This window comes from Chrysochloris asiatica, unplaced genomic scaffold (genome assembly GCF_000296735.1).
Source record: "Chrysochloris asiatica unplaced genomic scaffold, ChrAsi1.0 scaffold00037, whole genome shotgun sequence".
NCBI classification, from domain to species: domain Eukaryota; kingdom Metazoa; phylum Chordata; class Mammalia; order Afrosoricida; family Chrysochloridae; genus Chrysochloris; species Chrysochloris asiatica.
In genome coordinates, this window is record NW_006408555.1 from 2,769,885 (window position 1) to 2,788,465 (window position 18,581).

At 53.2% G+C, this 18,581-nt stretch overlaps 1 protein-coding gene across 1 annotated transcript; it reads right to left on the bottom strand.

Moving 5' to 3' along the window:
* Positions 1–12,535: 12,535 nt before the first annotated feature.
* Positions 12,536–14,823, bottom strand: FOXF1 (forkhead box F1). Its single transcript, XM_006860120.1, has 2 exons — positions 13,805–14,823; positions 12,536–12,693 (listed from the first exon to the last, which is right to left on the bottom strand). The coding sequence occupies exons 1-2, from the start codon at positions 14,784–14,786 to the stop codon at positions 12,536–12,538; spliced, it is 1,140 nt and encodes a 379-aa protein (XP_006860182.1). The 5' UTR covers positions 14,787–14,823.
* Positions 14,824–18,581: the final 3,758 nt, after the last annotated feature.

Here is an 18,581-nt window from a genome sequence, read left to right on the forward strand (position 1 = left end):
TGTTGTCATGAAGTGCCAACCAGTCAGTTCCAACCCATAGCGACCCTGTAGAGGGTTTCCAAAGAGCAGTGGGTGGGTTGAACCGCTGACCTAGTGGTTACCTGTCCAGTGCTGATCCTACACACCAGGCGTCTATAGGTATATATGTATGTATGTATGTGTTGTTGTGAAGTGCCCTTGAGTTGATTCCGACCCATAGCGACCCTTATAGGGTTTCCAAGGAGCATATATATATATGATGATGTTCTGTGCCATGGAGTCGGTTCCAACTCACAGTGACCCTGCACATGGTTTCCAAGGCTGTAAATCTTTATGGGAGCAGAAAGCCTCATCTTTCTCCCACGGAACAGCTGGTAGTTTCAAACTGCTGACCCTGAGGTTAGCAGCCCAAGTTGTAACGGCTACGCTACCAGAGCTCCTTATATATGATGTATGTATGAGTTGGAACCGACTCCACGGTACTTAACAACAACAACAATATATAAATATATAAGAGATTTGTTAAGTGCCATCGAGTCAGTTCCAATTCATAGTAACAGTGTGTAAGGTTTTCAGTGGATTTGAACTGCTGACTTTGTGGCTAGTAGTCTAGTCCTTATCCTATATGCCACACCAGGACTGGGGAATAAACCTGTAAAGCAAATCAGGAATCACATTTTTTAAAATGACAAACTTTCCTTAAAGAGAGAAAAGAGCTGAACACAGAGACATCATGTTCTCGGAGTCTGGAATCCTGATGTAGCACTGCAGGGAAAGGCACCGAACCACCAGGTCCGCGGTTCAAACCCACCAGCGGCTCCTCGTCAGAACTAACTTGACGGCACTTAACAACAAGACCACAGTCTTGGATGAAATGATTCACTGTTCTGAAGGTATTTCTTCTCCCCATATGAAGAGATGCTGTAACTTCCCTGTTAAAACCTGAGGACACGTTTTTCCTGGAACTCAGTTGGGTGGACAGTGAATGCTAAGTGTAGTCAAAACTAAACAAATAATGAGCCCACTTCTGTTGAGTGGATTCTGTTTCATAAAAACTCCGTAGAGCAGAGTGGGACTGCTCCTTAGGGTTAAGCCTACACATCTTTACAGAAGCAGAAAGCCTCAAGTTTGTCCCACAGAATGGCTGCTGGGTTTGAATTGCCAACCTTGTGGTTAGCATAGCCCAGTGCCTAACCCGCTGTATCACCAAGGTCCCCAAATACAGTCCAGATTAAGGAAAACCAATTTGCCATTGTGGGTATCAAAACGTGCTCTAAAGCGTCCATACTTAAAACGGTATGGCACCTGCAAGTGGGCAGACCAGAAGGTCCCCCAAACAGGTCAGAGTCTAGAAGTTATTTCAGGTTGGGGATACATTTCCTTCCTAAGAAATGTGGACTGAGAGCTATTGGTTGCCGTTTGTTGTTGTTAAGTGTTGTCTGGTTGATTCTGACTCATAGCGATCCTGTATAGGATTTCCAAGAATTGACTGGTGGGTTTGAACCACCGACCTTGCGGTAATCACATTTAACTTATTTGAATGTCTAAACATAAAAAGAATGTTTAGAAACGTGGAGATACTAGAAGAGACTTTATACACACACAAAAACAAGGCGCTGAGACTAAGGGGGAGTGTGTTCCTTGGAGTGTGAAATTTTGATTGGCATGGAATCCAAGTGATCCCACCAAGATGAATTATCTGAAGAATACATCTCCAAGTAGCAAAGCGAACGAGTCTGTTTTATGGAGTTATTTAATATGATCCTTTTTAATGCTGCCAAGCACAACAAATAAAGAGCTCTTCACATGAGCTCCATAAACCATGGCCAGCAAAGGCAGCCGCTCCGTACATTTCACTTGATAGCAGCGCTTGCATGCGAGAGGCCGAGGTGTTCAGCATAGATACCAGCCCGTTCGGGGCGCCTAGGAAGGAGCGTGAGGGTCACTAGGGTGACCCAGATACGCACCTGGAAAAGAAGATCTTTTTACCACACTGTTGATGAGAACTGTGGAGGAGTCTATGGACCGGCGCAGTGAAGCTGTTTCCTAGCCTTGTCCCTGCCCCTCTGCCTAAACAGGAAGCATCTCTGGTAGCGCAGTGGGTAAAGCCTAGGGTTGCTAACCGGGAAAGGTGGTTTGAATCCACCAGCCACTTCATGAGGAAGATGGGACCTTCTGCTTCCATAGAGATGCCCCTGCCCTATAGGGTCCCTGTGAGTCGGAATCGATGCGGTGACTATGGGTTTGGATGGGTTTGAGCGGTGAAGTTGGGCAGGACTTCTGTCTGTAGGGTGGCATCTGAACCGTGTGCACAGCTTCATAGAAGATGAAACAAAACCACAATCCTTGCTACTCAGCGGGAGCAATCTTGGAGCTGCTGAGACCTGAGTTTGAATTCTCACCGGTTTCAGGACCACATTGCTTCATGCCCTGCACCTCAGTATCTTCACCAGGGGGCGGCGCTGTACCACGTATAAATACTACACTCGCGAGAAGCCACAGGGTTCACACACTTCTGAGTCTCAGCACGGAGCCAGGCTCAGGATCCTGCGCATGGGCCACCCAGCTCCCGCCACCCAGCAGCGCTCAGGGAAGAAGGCTCGCTCTCCCTCCCTCCCTCCAGTCTGCTTTCCTCACTAGATGCTGTTTTTACTCTGAAGCTTCCTGCTCCTAATTCTCACAACCTTCCTGGGATGATCCCATCACGGAGAGGGATGAGAAGACTGGGAGAAGAAGGCTTATCTACCCAAAGCCCCCCAACCCCGACTCCATCCCTAGTGTCTACTCTTCAAGCCATTGCAAAGATGACCCATAGCGCAGACAGGCATTGGCATGGGTGATGGGGCAGGCAATATACAACCGGAGGGAGGTGGCAGAGGACAGATGGGGTGGCGGGAGACACCGGGAAGAACACAGTGGTTAAAGTGAATCAAGGTCAATGCTGTTAACTGTTGGCGCATGGAAGGGATCACAACCATATAATGAAGCAAAGTAGATGGTTTGTTGAATGTAAAACTGATGATCTGCTCTGTAAACCGTCACTCACTTCACAATAAAAAGTAAAAGAAAAACAAAAAAGACGACCCACAGTAACACAGAACCACAGTATCACAATGCATTTGAGTTACGGTGTTGGAGAAACATATTAAAAGTACCATGGACTGCCAGAAGAACAAACAAGTCTATTTTGGAAGAAATACAGCCAGAGTGCTCCTTAGAAGCCAGGATGCCCACACTTCGTCTCTCATCCTTCAGACACATTATCAGGAGGGACCAGTCCCTGGAAAAGTACATCATTCTTGGTAAAGTGGAGGGTCAGTGATAAGGAAGACTTCCAACGAGATGGACTGGTACAGTGGCAACAGCAGTGGGCTCAAGCTTAACACTTGTGAGGTTGACTCAGCACCTCGCAGTGTTTCGTTCTATTGTGCATAGGGTTGCTATGAGTCAGAACTGACTAGACGGCACAACAACAACAACAACAACAACAAGAGGGTGTGTGAGTGGACAGCAAAGTAGGTAAAGAGGCAAAGAACATAAAAGAGCAAAGGGACATGAAAGTAGAAGATAAAAGCCCGCATTTCATTCTTTGATTTAGATCTCTGAATCCGTGCCTAAGATGATCTGCCTAAGAAAATACACAATTTTACTGCCAGATGTCTAAGCTCAATTGAAACAAAATACATACGTAGTTGTAAAGTTGGAGGCCCTGGTAGGGCTGCTGAGTTTGGTGGCTCAGGATCACCCACAGGTTCCCCAGAAGAAAGGGGTGGCAATCTACTCCCATTGAAAAACCTTACGGAGGACAAGTCTACTCTGACATGCATGAGGTCTCCATGAGAGGCACTGGCCATTGTAAAATCATCTCTCACACATTTAAAAAAACAAACAGACCACAGCAGTTCCTACTTAGAATATGTGCCTTTTAAACATTTTTGTTCTTCACTCAGCCCTGCAATTTGTGAAAAGAATATTTACAAAAGATTCCCTTGACACCTCACATTTATGAAAGTACCCAAATACACCCATGGGGGCTTCGAAAAGCTCATGGAAAGATGGAACAGAAAGATAATGGGATTATTCCATTACCTTTTTGACACTTCCTTCCAACCCCATATTTTTACACATTAGAGAGATTTTAGAAGAATATTGAATATACCACGGATTGTCAGAAAAGCAAACAAATCTGTCTGGAAAGAAGTACGGGTAGAATGCTCTTTAGAATCGAGAATGGTGATTCAGTGTCCTGGACGTCGGCCATGTTCTCAGGAGAGACCGGTCCCTGGAGAAGGACGTCATGCTTGGTGAAGAGGAGGGTCAGAGAACCAGAGGAAGACCCTCATCGAGATGACTGAGTGGCTAAAACACAGTAGTTACAACAAAGGGCTCCAACAGCCACCATTGTGACAATGACGCAGGACAGGGTGGGCTTGGTTCTGTTGTTCACAGGCTCGCTGTGAGTCAGGCCAACCTGACAGCATCTAGCTACACACACAACACTTTATCTTCACACACGTTACTACAGAGAGAGGTCAGAAGTAGGAACATGTTAGGACAGCTATTTATATCATCATTCCAAAAATGATTTATTGTGAAGTGCCGTGAAGTCGGTTCTCATCCATAGCAACCCTGTGTAGATTTCCAAGCCTTAATCTTTGTGGGCATCTCACAACAACAATCTTTGTGGGAGCAGAAAGTCTTACCTTCTGCGGAGCATCTGGTGGGCTTGAACCATTGACCTTGTGGTTTGTAGCCCAGTGTTTACCCTATGGAACCACCATGCTCCTGAAAATGATTTTTACATCGTATTAAATAAGACCACGTGGAAATGTAGGATAAGCACTGGACTGCTAATCACAAGGTCACCCACCAGCCACTCCTCACAAACCCTCTAAAGGGTTGCTATGAGTCGGAACCGACTTGACGGCACTTTACAACAAGTCTAGTGACCAGTACTAGAACACAGAGACATTAGAAGAGTCAGTTCATGGTGGTGGTAGGATTTTTTCTCCTGGCCCTTGGAACATGCCCTATAAGACTTGTTTTGGAGTTCTCTTGCATCTTTATACAAAGGCACTTCAAAAAGTTCATGAAAACAGCCCATATTTCCATGAACTTTTTGAAGCCCCCTCATATATTTTTATTATCAAAGAGATAATATATACACATAAATTATACTGAGATGCAAATACATGCCATTTCATCTTCACGGTAACGTCTGAGGGAAGGTGTCTCCATTCCACAGATGGGACAACCGAGGCACAGAAAGCAAATGGACTTGCACAGAGATCCCCCCGGTAGTAAGAAGTGAACCCAAGAGAGCAGCTTCTCACAGACTCAACCAGAACCACCCTGTACCTTTACTTTCTTTCCCTTGCCACCTAAGGCAGAACGGGGCCGATAGAACCTGGGGCATGTTCTCAACAGAGCAGAGCCCGCTCAGAGAAGGAGAGTGATTTCCCCAGGGCACACAGCATGAAGGACAGGGTCTCCATGTCACATCTGACCCTTGAGTCCTGGATGGCACACCATGGAACCCCTAGTACTGTGTGGTGGAGCCACAGGACTCAGAGCCCCTCCCTCTGCTGTGCACCCCTGCCTCCTGGTCACTTTGCCAAGTCTTTGTTGTCATCCCAGGTCCTCCCTGGGGCTGCGCAGGTGACCTTTCAAACAAGCAGAATTCAGAGGGTGGAAGCCAGGGCGGCCGTCTCACTATGAGCGGACTCCTGTCTTTCCCAGGCCATCAATCATTATTGCAGTGGGAGCTGATGAGTGCCCAGGGACTGTGGGCGTTTTGCACTTAGCTCGTCATGAAGGTGTAAAGTGGTGCTGAGTAAACTAGGCTGCCCTGAGCATCCGGGGGGCCCAGCCCTGCCAAGTCCCACCACAGAAAGAGAAGTCTCTCTTTGGGGAACGCAGACCCATCAGCTCTTTGATTTTAAGGGGCCACTGGTGTGGCGCTGTGGGATAAGCACTGGACTGCAAGTTGGTTTGAACCACAAGGTTAGCAGTTCAAGCTCACCAGAGCCTCCTTGGAAACCCTATACCAGGGTCACTATGAGTTAGAACTGACTCGATGGCACTTAACAACAGATATCTCATAAGGTGGAACAGTAGGTTAAATGTTGGGCTGCTCATCAGAAAGTCAAAGGTTCAAACCAGCTACTCCCTGGAAGAAAGATGAAACAGCCTGCTTTTGTAAGGACTTAAAGCCAGCCTCCTCGGAACCCCTGTCCCACAGGGTAAGCATGAGTCAGTATTGACTCGGTGGCCATGGGATTGGCTTGGTTGTTTTGGTAGATGTCTCAGGAACTTGATGGAGCACAGAGACACTCATTGTCTAATGCCTGAAGAAAATGGCTCAGAAGTCACACATTCCAAGGTCTGGCACGAGTTCAGCTGTAGGATTCTGGCTGTGTGACTCTGGGCAAAGCACTTACCCTCTCGGTGTCCTGGTTTCTTCCCCTGTCAACCCTTCAATCCTCACAACAGTGCTTTGGGAAATGTGCTCTTATTATTATCCTCATTTTTGCAGAAGAGGAAACTGAGGGAGAGGAAGCGCACCTGCCCAGGCTCAGAAAGTGAGGAAGGGGTGGTATGGCATTCGAACCCAGCCCCTCTGGCTCCGGGAACCCTTTCTTGGTCTGCTTCTCCAAAAGCCTGCATCTCCATACTGACAGGTATTAACAGGACCCTTGTAGCTGTCTAGGTCTAGACGGTGGGGGTTGACTTGGTTTTTTTTTACTTTTTTTCTCTTCAGTTTTCCAAAGTATATCTTTTTGGTTGATTTTTAATAAGCCCTATCATTTGTATCGAAACCGACTCGACGGCACTTAACAACAACAACATCGTTTGTATAACTAGAAATGACAAAAAATGACTAAGTTAATGAATTTGTCCCCCAACCCACCCCCCAAAAAAACCATGACTGAGGTCCCATCATTTGTGTCCATGTGCTTGGTCACCACTTGGTGAACAATTTGCCCTGGTGGGGTTTCACTTTTAGGATTATCTCCGAATAATGCAAATAGGTAATGAACGTACTTGGCTACTAAGAGAAAGGTAGTTCAAATCCACCCTGGGGCCACTTGGAAGAGAGGCCTCAGGACCTGCTTCTGGGTGGAGGTGGTTGTTATGTGCCTTGGAGTCGGTTGGACTCATAATTACCCTATATTAGGGTTTCCGAGAAACTGTTGGTGAGTTTGAACCGCGAACCCTGCAGTTCAAACTGACTTTACGGTCCAGTGCTTATTCCACATCACCTAAAAAGCGCATTTCTACTCTGATACACATGGGGTCGCTGTGAATCGGAATGGACGCCTTGTTAATTGGTTTGGATTTTGTTAACCTTGTTAATTGGTTTGCGAAATAGCCAGCAGGTGGCGCTGCCTCACCATGGAGAAACAATCAGGGGTCGTCCCTGCTGGAAGGTCCAGCCAGACTCCCTGTCCTATTCCAGGCTTCCCCTTCCCACCCACCTCAGTCAACCTCGTGCTCTGCCCGTGGGATAATATTGAGTCGGCTACTCTTGTGACGGTTAACTGGGACCGCGCTGTGCCCCTCATCCCCACCCACATCCACCCCTGACGCTGTCTACCTGTGCTGCCCCTGAGCCCCACTTGGTAACCTTCCTTTTGGTCTACAGCAACCTCAGCCTTACCAGAACCCACAGATAACGAGCACTAATCCCTAACTTCTTCAGGGGGCGTTTCAAACACAGCCTTCTCCATTGGAGGAAGGGCCCGGCACACCTCTGCAGGAGCTTGGTGCTCTCCGCCCTGCCTTCTCCTCGGGTTCGAGGAGGTCTCTCCTAGACCTCAGCTAAGTCTGCCTGTACGGACACAAGGTGTTTTGGAAAATGAGGCCACAGAGGTTGAGGGCTACAGCTAAAGCTGCTGCACTGCATGGTGTCCCAAGGCACTGAGCCCCTGTAAGAGGTACTGAGGTGACAGTCACGGCATGGAACCTTGAGCAGGAGTCAGGGTCCACATTCAGGGCGCTTTGGGACACGTCCTGAAGCTGAGGGGGCAGGACCGTTGCCGTCCAGGCTGGGAGAACCATACGCTGTCATTATGCATGGCTGCTGCCAAGCTACTGGGTGTCCTATTTCCCGAAGATGCTGGGGAGCCAGCGCACTGGACTGTCAGTGAGGAGGTGACTCGTCGGCCTGCTCTGTGGGCCCTGTCTCAGCCCATGGCTCAGCACTGACTGGATGGTTTCTCTCTGCCCATCATGCCCGTGACATCAGAGACTCCTCTCCCTCCCCGCGCTCCATCTCGTTTGTGAAAAGTCCACGGTCTGACTTGGGCCCATGTAGATCTGGTCCTGGTGGTGTCAACCTCGTCGTTCTGTCCCTAGGCTGCTTGCAGGGAGGTGGGGGGCCTGACCTGGCGACAAACGACCAGGAGGGGGCAGCAGAGGCTCTGGGAGCGGCCAGGATTGACGGGCCGCCTGGAACGCTGGGAGAGCTGAGGGTCTTAACCTTTAGCGCTGAGCAGGCCCACCTGGAATCCTGTCAGGGCTGTGGGTTCCCAGCGCCCCCCATTTCAAATCAAGGAGTTCTTAGCTCGCTCTCCCCTCTCCCCCACCGTTTCTTCCTCACCTAGCAGAGGTGTACCCCCATGCTGGGCTCTGAGTTCATTTGAAGGGGATGAGAGAGTTAGGAGATTCTAGGGGTGGCTTTCTGTGAGAGGCGAGACCCAGACCCAAGGTGACAATTCCGTCTTGGGGAAGGGCAGGAGGTCCGGGTGGGTATAGAAAGCGAAGTTCAGGAGTTCTAACAGCGTGTTCATCAGAAACTGAGCAAGGGGGGAACTTAAAACAAATGGATTCTTGTGCCTCTGTGGCACTGCTGCACACAAACACAAACCCGTTGTATCTCTGTGTGTGGGTGTGCCTTGAGAGGGCGGATAAGGCCAATGCGCCCTTTACAGCACCGCCTCGTTAACCAACTACCGTCCCACCCCCAAATCACCGAGAACAGCATTATTAGAGATGATGAAACCAAGGGTCAGAGGTGACTCCAGCTGCCCAGGTCAGCTGGTGGCACTGGGGGTCTTTAACAGCATCTGAGACTGAGCTTTCTGCATGGGGGAGACAAGCCTCAAGCACTCCCACCCCCCTACCCCCCACTCAAGCCCCAAAGACAGAAGAAAACAGTGGGATGGGACAGGAACCCTGGCGCCAGAACCCTACACTCAGGGCACCTTCCTGCCACCGGCGCTCTGGCAAGCTCCTGGGGCGCCCAGGGCGACTGTCCTCGGGATGTGACTTAGACACACAGAAACACTGTGTATACATCCGCGCACAACCCCTTTCGAAGGCCGTTTAGGACTGGGGAATTACCTACACTCAGCAAACGGAGAATTGTTCCGCAAGATCACGCCGCCCGCGCACGCTAAGGTCCGGACTGCACGAGAACGCCTTTACGTTAAAGTTCAAGCTTGTAAATCGCACATGCCAAGCACGCTTGCGCCGAAAAACCCTGCGCTGGGCGCTTCACGCGCAGCCCGTATGCAAGTCCAGGCCGAACGCGCGGCGGGGAAGCCACAACCCAATTGCGCGCTGCTTTCGCGCAGTAATGACGGGAGATCTTAGGCGCGAGTGCCGGAGGCGATTTCGCCTACAAGCTCTGACCCTTTCTGGCTTGCTTGGCGCCAGGTTCTTCCCGTGTCCTCAGGTCTCAGGTTAGGCCCCAAGATACAAGCTAGGCCCGCCCAGGGGCCAGTTTTACTGCACAGGTCTCGGGAACGTGGGCGCTCTGGGAGATCCCGTTGACACAAAGGCGCAGCTGGGGAAATGAACCGAACGCGGGACTCAGGCCCCGCGATGCCAAAAGTCACGCGCGAATCAGGGCGCACGGAAGCCTCCGACCCGCCTTGGGGCCAACCCGGTGCGCGTGGGGGCTCTAGGGGACTGGAGGAGGCTGGAGGGAGCCGTCTGGCCGGAGTTGGGTTTCTCCTAATCAGCACCACTTCCCGGAGCCGTCGTCTTCCTAATTGGGGAACAATCTCCGCCAAAGAGAAGGGGGCCCCCACCTCCATCTCTCCCGACTCGAGCTGAGCGTTCCTCTCAAGGAGGACCCACCCGGAGGCTGTTTCTTTCAGGGCAGTGGGCTGGGAGGTGGTGTGCGGAGAGGCGGCCGCCCAGCGGAGCCGTGGCCTCCGCTGGCTCCGAACCCGCTCTCGGAGCGCAGGCCTGGCGCGAGGCAACGCGCTGGGCCCGAGAGACAGGCCGGAGTCCCCAGGCCGAAATTTTCCTTTCCGCTTTATCTCGGTTTTATAGAAAGTTTTCGTTTGGGACATTAATTGCCCAGGGGAGTTTATTGATAATTTTGATGTAACAGAGCTCCGGAGAAATTACCCCCACGTCCAAAATGTCAAGTTTGAGAAAAGCCAGGTTCAGGGGCTCACGACCCCACGACGCGGAAAAAACTGCGGTTGGTCTCCAACAGCCGCACCAACAATGTGACTTTATAGTGTTTGTTTTCCTAGATAGCGGGAATCGGAATCGAAAGGGGGTGGTCGGAAGGCACGGGATTTATTACGATTTACAGAGATATGGTACCAAATTGGAAAAATGCGGGTCAGCATACTCTACAGGCCCTTTTTAGGTCAAATTTTACTAGTTTCTCGGTTGGGCATAAAACAAACTTACATTACTTCATGGTTTACAACAAAATTTAGGGAGAACAAAGCTCAAAACTCAAAATAAAACTTCAAGGGGCCATTAGTTTAGGGGTGACAACCAAACATTTTCTAATAATGTGTATGTGTGTATGTGTGTGTAGGTATTTTGAAATACAGATAACTTGCTTGGTTTTCCTGGGGGAAGGAGGATTACACGTTTTCCTTAAACGGTCGATTATTTCTTTAAAACTAGAAATGACATTTAGAGGGGGCAGAGGGCTCTTCTTAAAAAACAGAAGCCAAGAAAAATAGTTTACTCTTGTCAGGATTTCATTTTAGTGTGAAATAAAGAGTACAAGGAGGGAGATTTGCCCACATGTATTTTGAAAGAAAAGGAAAAAAAAAAAAAATTCACACATCACCCAGGTTTTAAACATACACACACTTTTTTTTTTTAAATGATCCGGAGACTCTTTCTTTCTCCAGTTTAGGGTTTGGAAACTATTCTGCAATCCCATCCCAATCAAATACTCTTTTATTTCAAGTTAATATAATTTTCAAGACCATGTACAAATGTTATACATTTTTATTTTTGTTTTTTTTTTTTAGGAAAAAAATACACAAAAGGCAAAACATCTTCCAATGATGGTTTCATACAGTGCAGAAGAAATTTAAAATATGTGTCACAAATGCTGCACCCCAGCAGCCAGGATACTAAAAAGGAGGGAATAGTCCTTCATTATATATATATTTATATAAAACATATGGAAATTTGTTTTTACACAGATTGGGTTGTTTTTTTTGTTTTTTGTTTTTTTTTTTTCAAATTTACAATGGCTATCTAAAAAAAAAAAAAAAAAAAAATTCTACACGGCAAATATTGCCAACAAAGTTACACCATTAATACTGATAAACGGAGGAGCCTATGCGGTGTTTCGATTATTGGGGAAGAAAGTAGAATAAATAACAGGATGAAACTTGCTATATTTTTAAAAGTGCCTTAACCGTTCTGCGTCACCGCAATCCTGAATCCACGCGCGGCCACCGGGCCGTGCCTTTCCAGTCCCCATGTCGTACAACGTCTTCGCCTCGCCTCATTCTCGGACTAGAAAGTTTACAGTAGAGACGGGGAGACAGCGGAGGGGGGTGGGGGGGAGAGCCACAGAAAAACTCAGAAGAAACTTGAAAACACCAGAAGATCTGCAGGAGAGCGGGAAGAACGCGGGAGAGACGCTTTTTCTTGGATCCTTTTCTTTCCTTTCTTTTAATTTTAATTTTTAAGACGAACAGTGGCTTCAGAGATGCAAGATGTTCCACCTGTGTTTGGTTGATCGTAGAAGACATCGGAGGTGGGGAGGGAGGACGCGCCATCTCGCTAAGCCTCCTCCCCGCAAAAGGCGGCTCTCTAAACGGAGACAGGCAGGCGCACTCCCAGACCCGGACATTCTTCGAGAAAAAAAAATAATAAAATAAAAGATAAATACTTAACCAAAAAATAAAGGTATTTGATAATGATTGGTCTCACATGTTTGCTTTCTTCCAAAATTCCTCCGGAGTTTGGCCACTGGAGGGGGAGGGAGAGACCTCAGCAGAATTCTCGGTTAGATTTAGAGGGGGTTTCCCCCAACACAGCACCTTCTCAGCCGGACTCAAGAGGATCAAAAATAGATACTGTTTACCGACAGCTGCAGTTAGGGCAGACTTCTACCGCCACCCGTTCTGTTCCTAATTTGTGTGTGAGTGGGGAGGGTGTGCCGCCGTCGCCGCAGCCGGGGTCTTGGTGGAGAAGCTTCCTTTCCAAATAATCCGCTTGGGGAGGTGTCTGACCCTTTCTTCTGCCGACGGTTATACCTCGAGATTAAAAGCAGTTTCCCGCCATGGGCTCCGAAGTCACTGCGCCGGGAGGACGCGCCGAGAGCGGAGCAGCCTCACATCACGCACGGCTTGATGTCTTGGTAGGTGACCTGTTGGTAGTAGGAGCCGCCGCCCGCCGAGTGCATCGAGGATGAAGCCATGGCGTTGAAGGAGAAGACGAACTCCTTTCGGTCACACATGCTTGGAGACTGCGAGTGGTAGCGCGGAATGCCTGCGGGCAAGCGACAGGGGTGGGGACACAGAAGTTAGCGGGGCGCGCACCGCCGGCCGGCCCAATCCCACGCACAGTGCTTCTCACGCTCGGCGTCCAGCGGAAGACCTGGCCTTGGCCTCCGTGCACGGGGTTGCTACCTTGAGAGGGGTACAGTTATGAGGGTGGGCGCTCTGGCAAGCAAATGTCAAGGAGGGCCCCGAGGGCGTCACTCTCTAGGGCAGTCCGGGGTCCCCAGGGCTGTGGACACCCCAGTACCAGTGAGGTCGGATCGGAGCCGAAACGGGCCAAGCAACCGGCTGCGGTACAGGACAGCTTCTCCAGAGGAACGTCTCAGGGAGAGGAAGGGTTCCTAGAGATGAAGGCCCCATGGACAGCAGGCTCCTGGCCCGCCGCTGATAGCTAACCCTGACAGGCCTCTCTGCTCAGCTCCCTGCTGGCTCTCCCCAGCACTGGGCCCAGAAGATTGCGGTTGGGTGCCCCAGTGGTTTCTCTTTCTCTTCCATCTGAGAGATGGGACCAGGGGTCCTGACAACCTGCATTCTGAGAAACAAAGGCTGCCGGCTTGGCCCTGAGACCCTGCCTGGGTCACTACAAAATGTCCTGTAGACGCCACTGTCCGAAGTCAGGCCTGGCCCTCGGAAAGGCGGGGCACTGAGCCTTCTTGTTGCCAGCCGCGGCCTAGGGCCTAACTTTTCCGCTTGGCCCAGGCTCCATCACAGCCTGAGGGTGCGGGCACCACAGCCAGTTAGGGCTAGGGCCCCTTCTAGAGCTTCAAGAGGTCCTAAGTGACCCATAAGGCCTTGGAACAGTGAAGTTGGGCCTTCTCAGTGAGGACGGGCCTACTGAGGAGGGTTGGGACTGCTGGCAATGAGCAGCTTCGGTGGGAAAAAGGGAAACATTGAAATCCCGGCCCAAATCAGGCTGCAAACTGCTCAGCTCCAAAGGCAGAGGGTGGCGGGGCTGCCTGGGGCGGGAGGAGGGGGGCTGATGTTGGGCCCAGAGGGATGGGACACAGAAGTGGTCTCGGCTCAGGCCCTAGGCGCCAGGGATTTGCCTAGTTGTCATAAAGCGCTCAAAAATGCTGGGACTAGCCAGTCCCTCCACTCACCTTGCAGCTCAGCCGGGCCGTTGTGGCTGTTCTGGTGCAGGTAGGGTTGCTCCAGGGAATGTGTGGAGAGACTGCCGGACAGAGGGTTGGCCGAGGGGTTGCAGGGGGACAGAGGCTGTTGCTTGATGTAGGAAGCACCGCTGTTGAGGGCGGCAGAGGCCGAGGGCGGCCAGGCGGCTGCGGAGCCTGAGTAGACGGCATGAGGCTCCATGACGCCTCCGGCAGCGCCCGACAGCAGCGGGGAGGCAGGCACGGAGCCGTCGTGGTGTGGGTACTCGCCCGTCGCCGCCCCACCGCAGCTGCCCATGTACGAGTGGCCGCCGTTGTTGGGCAAGTGGGGCACTGAGTGGCTGGGCAAGGCCATGCCGTCCACGTTGCCCGGCAAGTGGCCGTTCATCATGCCCAGGCCGCCCTCGAGCGCCAGGCTGTTGGGCGGACACGAGAGACCGCCTGCCGAGCCCTGGAAGCCATAGGTGTCCGGGAGGTGGTTGAACCCGAGCCCGTTCATCATGCTGTACATGGGTTTGAGCGCCTGGCATTTCCTTCGGAAGCCGCGCGGCCGCCGCCGAAACGAGCCCTCCTCGAACATGAACTCGCTGGCCGGGTCGATGGTCCAGTAGTGACCCTTGCCGGGCCGCCCGAGGCCCTTGGGCAGCTTGATGAAGCACTCGTTGAGCGAAAGGTTGTGACGCACCGAGTTCTTCCAGCCCTGGTAGGATCCGCGGAAGAAGGGAAAACGACTCTGCAGAAACTGGTAGATCTCGCTGAGCGTCAGGCGCTTGGTGGGAGAGCTCTGGATGGCCATGACGATGAGAGCGATGTACGAGTAGGGCGGCTTCTCAGGGCGCCGGATGCCGGCGTTGCTCTTCTTGGCCTTGGAGGGGCCGGACGACGCGGGGTCCATGGCCGAACCGCCTCCCCCGCCGCCGCCGCCGCCGCCGCCGCCGTGCGGTGGCTGCTGCTTCTCCGGCGCGGAAGACATCGGGTGGCTGCTGCCGCCGCCGACGCTGCCGCCGCTGCTCTGCGCCGCCGGCCAGCCGGGAGGAGGAGGAGGAGGAAGAGGCGGAGGGGGGAGGGGGCTGCGCGCGAGGGGCCGGCTGCACCTCTGCCGTCATCGGCGGCCACTTCTCCCGAGCGAGCTTCGGAGCGCCCTCCCCCGCCCGCCCTCCCTGAGGAGCGGCCGGAGTGGCCTGCGGTTGGCGCAGAGCCCCCCTCTCCAACTCCTCCTCCCACCCTCTCTCCTCCCTCTTTCTCTCCCTCCCTCCCACCGGGGAAGGAGTATAGCAGAGACTGAAGGCAGCCTCTCTGAAGCCCTGGAAGAGGCCGCGAGGAAGCCCCCCTCCACCCCCCGAGTCTTTGGGGGCGGCCCGGCCCCCTGGACCTCTGGCCGTGCGCCTTTGCCCGCGGCGCTCCGTTCCACGACACGAGCCCAGGCCTTCTGCCCTGTAGCTCCGATCGGCTGTATCTCGAGGGAGGCTTAAGACCCTCCAGGAGGTCCCTCCCTCCCTGGCCTCCTTCTACCCCGGCACAGACTGCTGCTTAAAGGGCCCCTAACCCGCGCCGCCCCGCGCCGCGCCGCCCCACGCAGCTAGCGGATCCCGCCCCACCTCCACCAACCTGGTGAGCAAGTGTTAAGACACCCGGAGCCGGTAGTTCAACTCTCCTGCCCGCAGGGCCCCGCTTTTCTGGCCCAGGAGGCCCAGCGGGAGACGCGCCCGGGGCCCCAGGCCTTCCCCGAAGCGCACGAGTCCTTGGACACTCGTTGCGACGAAAGTCTCCAGCTCGCGCCCATCGCGGCCACAGCGGGCTGGGTTCCGGGGTCCCGCGAAAGTCCCCGAGAGGGCCCGCCTACCACTCTCCCCTCCCGGAGAAAGATTGTGCCGCGCCCGGACTAAGTCGACTCGCCCAGCAGCGCTCGCGCGGGCGGGCAGCAGCCAAGCCGAGCGCGGGCGGAAAACGAAAGCGCAGGGCGGGTCGTTGCAGCTTTGTCTCCGGCGCCGGGGGGCCGGCCCGGCGTGAGAGAGGACTGTTGGCCCGACAGGGGCCCAGTCGCTCAGGCACCCTGGCGCGCGCGCACACATAGCACTGCATTCTTGCACGCACTTAGCACACGCGCATGCACAGATGCACACGAAAACCCAGTAAACAACGCAGATTCAGGTATACAATCCCACTGTGAGTGTGTACCCACTCAACTACACAGTGCCCTGGCATGTGCGCACCCATGAACGTGCGCGTCACGCACACAGAATAGGCCCTATTCAGTTTACACTCGCACCCACTGCTGCTCACGCGTGCACATGCCACGATCCAATCTCAGCTCACTCATGACCCCGTGTTCCCTGCCACACCCACCCACATACTAAAAAGCCGTATTTTGGGCCCCCGCGGACCCAACTTCCCCGTCCCCCACTTTCCAAAAGCAGTTTCCCATTTCCCCCAGAGATGCAAACGCCAAGGCCGGATGTTTACAAGGCTCAATGTAAACAGGTCCTGGGGATTCTTTAATAATAATAATAGAGTTCCGCGTGGGCGGGGGGAGTTGGCCTAACGCCCCTGTGGGCTCGGCCTGCTGCCTCTGGGCCTCTGACAACGCGCGCCAGCCAGGTTCTGGAAAGCAGGCGGGAGGGAAATGTGGGCCCGGGCGGCTCTGGCGCGCTTGGCCGCCCGCCCGCCCGCAGGGGGCTTGCACGCATGTCTTCCTTTGCCAGATCCGCATCGCGGGGTTTCGGGCTGGGCTGGGGAGTGGGTGGCGCCAAGCCCAGCGCGCCGGACAGCGAAGGAGCCTGGGCGCAACGCGGTACGCACGGACTAGGGTGAGTGTATTTCGCGCAGACAGGGCGAGTGCCCAAGGTCTCTGGCCAGAATCGGAGTCGGGAGGAAGGGGAGTTGTTTTCGTTGGTCAGCGCAAGCTGGGACGAAAGGCGAGTTCCTGACACACTGAAAGATCCGCGGCGCTTTTCAAAGCTTGCTGGCTTGGCGGGTTTGTCCGCCTCGCCCTCCTTGCCCGGACGCCTTGAACCTCGGTGGGAGACTCCTTGTCGCCTTCAGGGCGCCTGGCGCGCCCATGAGAGGAACAGGGGTTTCGTAGGCGGCGTAACCCGCCCGCCATCGCCGCCTCCACTCTTGGAGCGCTGGCGGGCGAGTTACCTTTCTGGTGCTCCGCCTTTGCCTGGCTCTCCGGGGTCTCTGCTCCGCAGACAGCCCGGTGGCCTGGGAAACGGTGAGTGTGGGCCGTGGTTGCGGACTGTGGGTGTACGTTCACGATGCGTCTCACTTACACGGTACACTCAGCGTGTACGCCCGCGGACGCGGCAGCACTCACGCCTTCCCACGCACCCCTCACTCGTTTAGGTGGGGCAACCCTGCACGGATGCGCAGGCTGGCCACTCACCAGACATTTCCTGTGGCACACACACTGCGCGTTCACGCACGTATAGCCAACTGCACACGCGTGCACACGTCCACTTGCATTCTCATCTTTGCATTTTCCTCCACTTTTTTTTTTTTTCCCCTGGGCAAACAGTTGCTGTAGGGAGGAGGCCTCTGAGCCGGGAGGGACGCTCGGGGAAGGGGTCGCTACCGCCAGCTGCCAGAGCACATCTGGCCTTTAGAAGAGAGGAGCATGGCAGCCACCGCTCCCCAGCCAGCAGGGGTACAGCATGCACCCCGAGGCAGCTCCCCCTTTGTCTTGCTATTTATCTCCCCCATTGATAGGGTGCCTCCAAAGTGAGGGGGCCTATGGAACAGTGTTAGAGACCCTTCCCCTTAGGTACTCTCCAGTTTCCGGGAGGGCAGCTGAGCTGGCTTGATTTTCCCTCCCTTTAACTGCAAAGCAAGGTCGGTGGTTCAAACTCACCAGCCACTCCTCAGGAACCCTATACAGGGTCGCTATGAGTTGGGACTGACCTGAAAGGCACTTAACAACAACCATCTTGCATGGAGTCCTGGTGTGGCCAGTAGGATAAGCACAGGATCTCAAAGTTGGTGGTTCAAACTCACTAACCGCTCCTCCTCGGTTACTATGAGTCCAACCGACTTGATGGGAACATTAAACAGCAACCATCTTGCATGTCACTGTCTCTCAGCCGTTCCTTTTGGGGGGTTCAGCTTGGTTGTGTTATGGAGTGGGGGGGGGCTTCCTGGGGAGGCAGTGCTCAGTCAGGGCTCCACCTGGCCTCACTTACCTCTTAGAGAAGGGCGACATCAAGATGTCAGGGGAAAGGGACCCAGCACTGTGGGAATTTTACGAATGTACAACAACCAAGACTCTCCCAAACCTCTCATCTCCACTGGGGCCAGAGGTGAAGGGTGTCAGAGGGAGAAGAGTGGGCTGCCTACTCTGTAATTTGTAGGGACCCTTCCCTCAATTCTGGGAAAGCCACAACCAGGACAAAGAGTGTGTTCCTGGTACCTAGAAACTGGTGCTGGCCTCTTCAAATGCCCATAGGTCCTGCCTGGTGCTGCATTTTGAGCGGGGAAACTGAGGGTCCATGAGGCAGTGGCCAGGGCCAGCTGTGTCTGCATTTATTTTCCCCTTCCCCAAGAGCCAAGTAAAGTTTGATTTCCTGGGTGCCTCTTTATAGGGTTGAAATGGAAGAGTAGGGAATGAGGATGAGGAAGCATTAAGAACCATCTGCTCTCTGTAGTGGGAATGGCCATTCTTGGAATGATTCGCCCCTTTGATAAACTGGTAAGAACCACAATCCTCCCCCTTCCCCATAGGAGACCAAACCTGCCATATTTGTGGTGTGGGCTTTCAGGCTTCACCAAACCC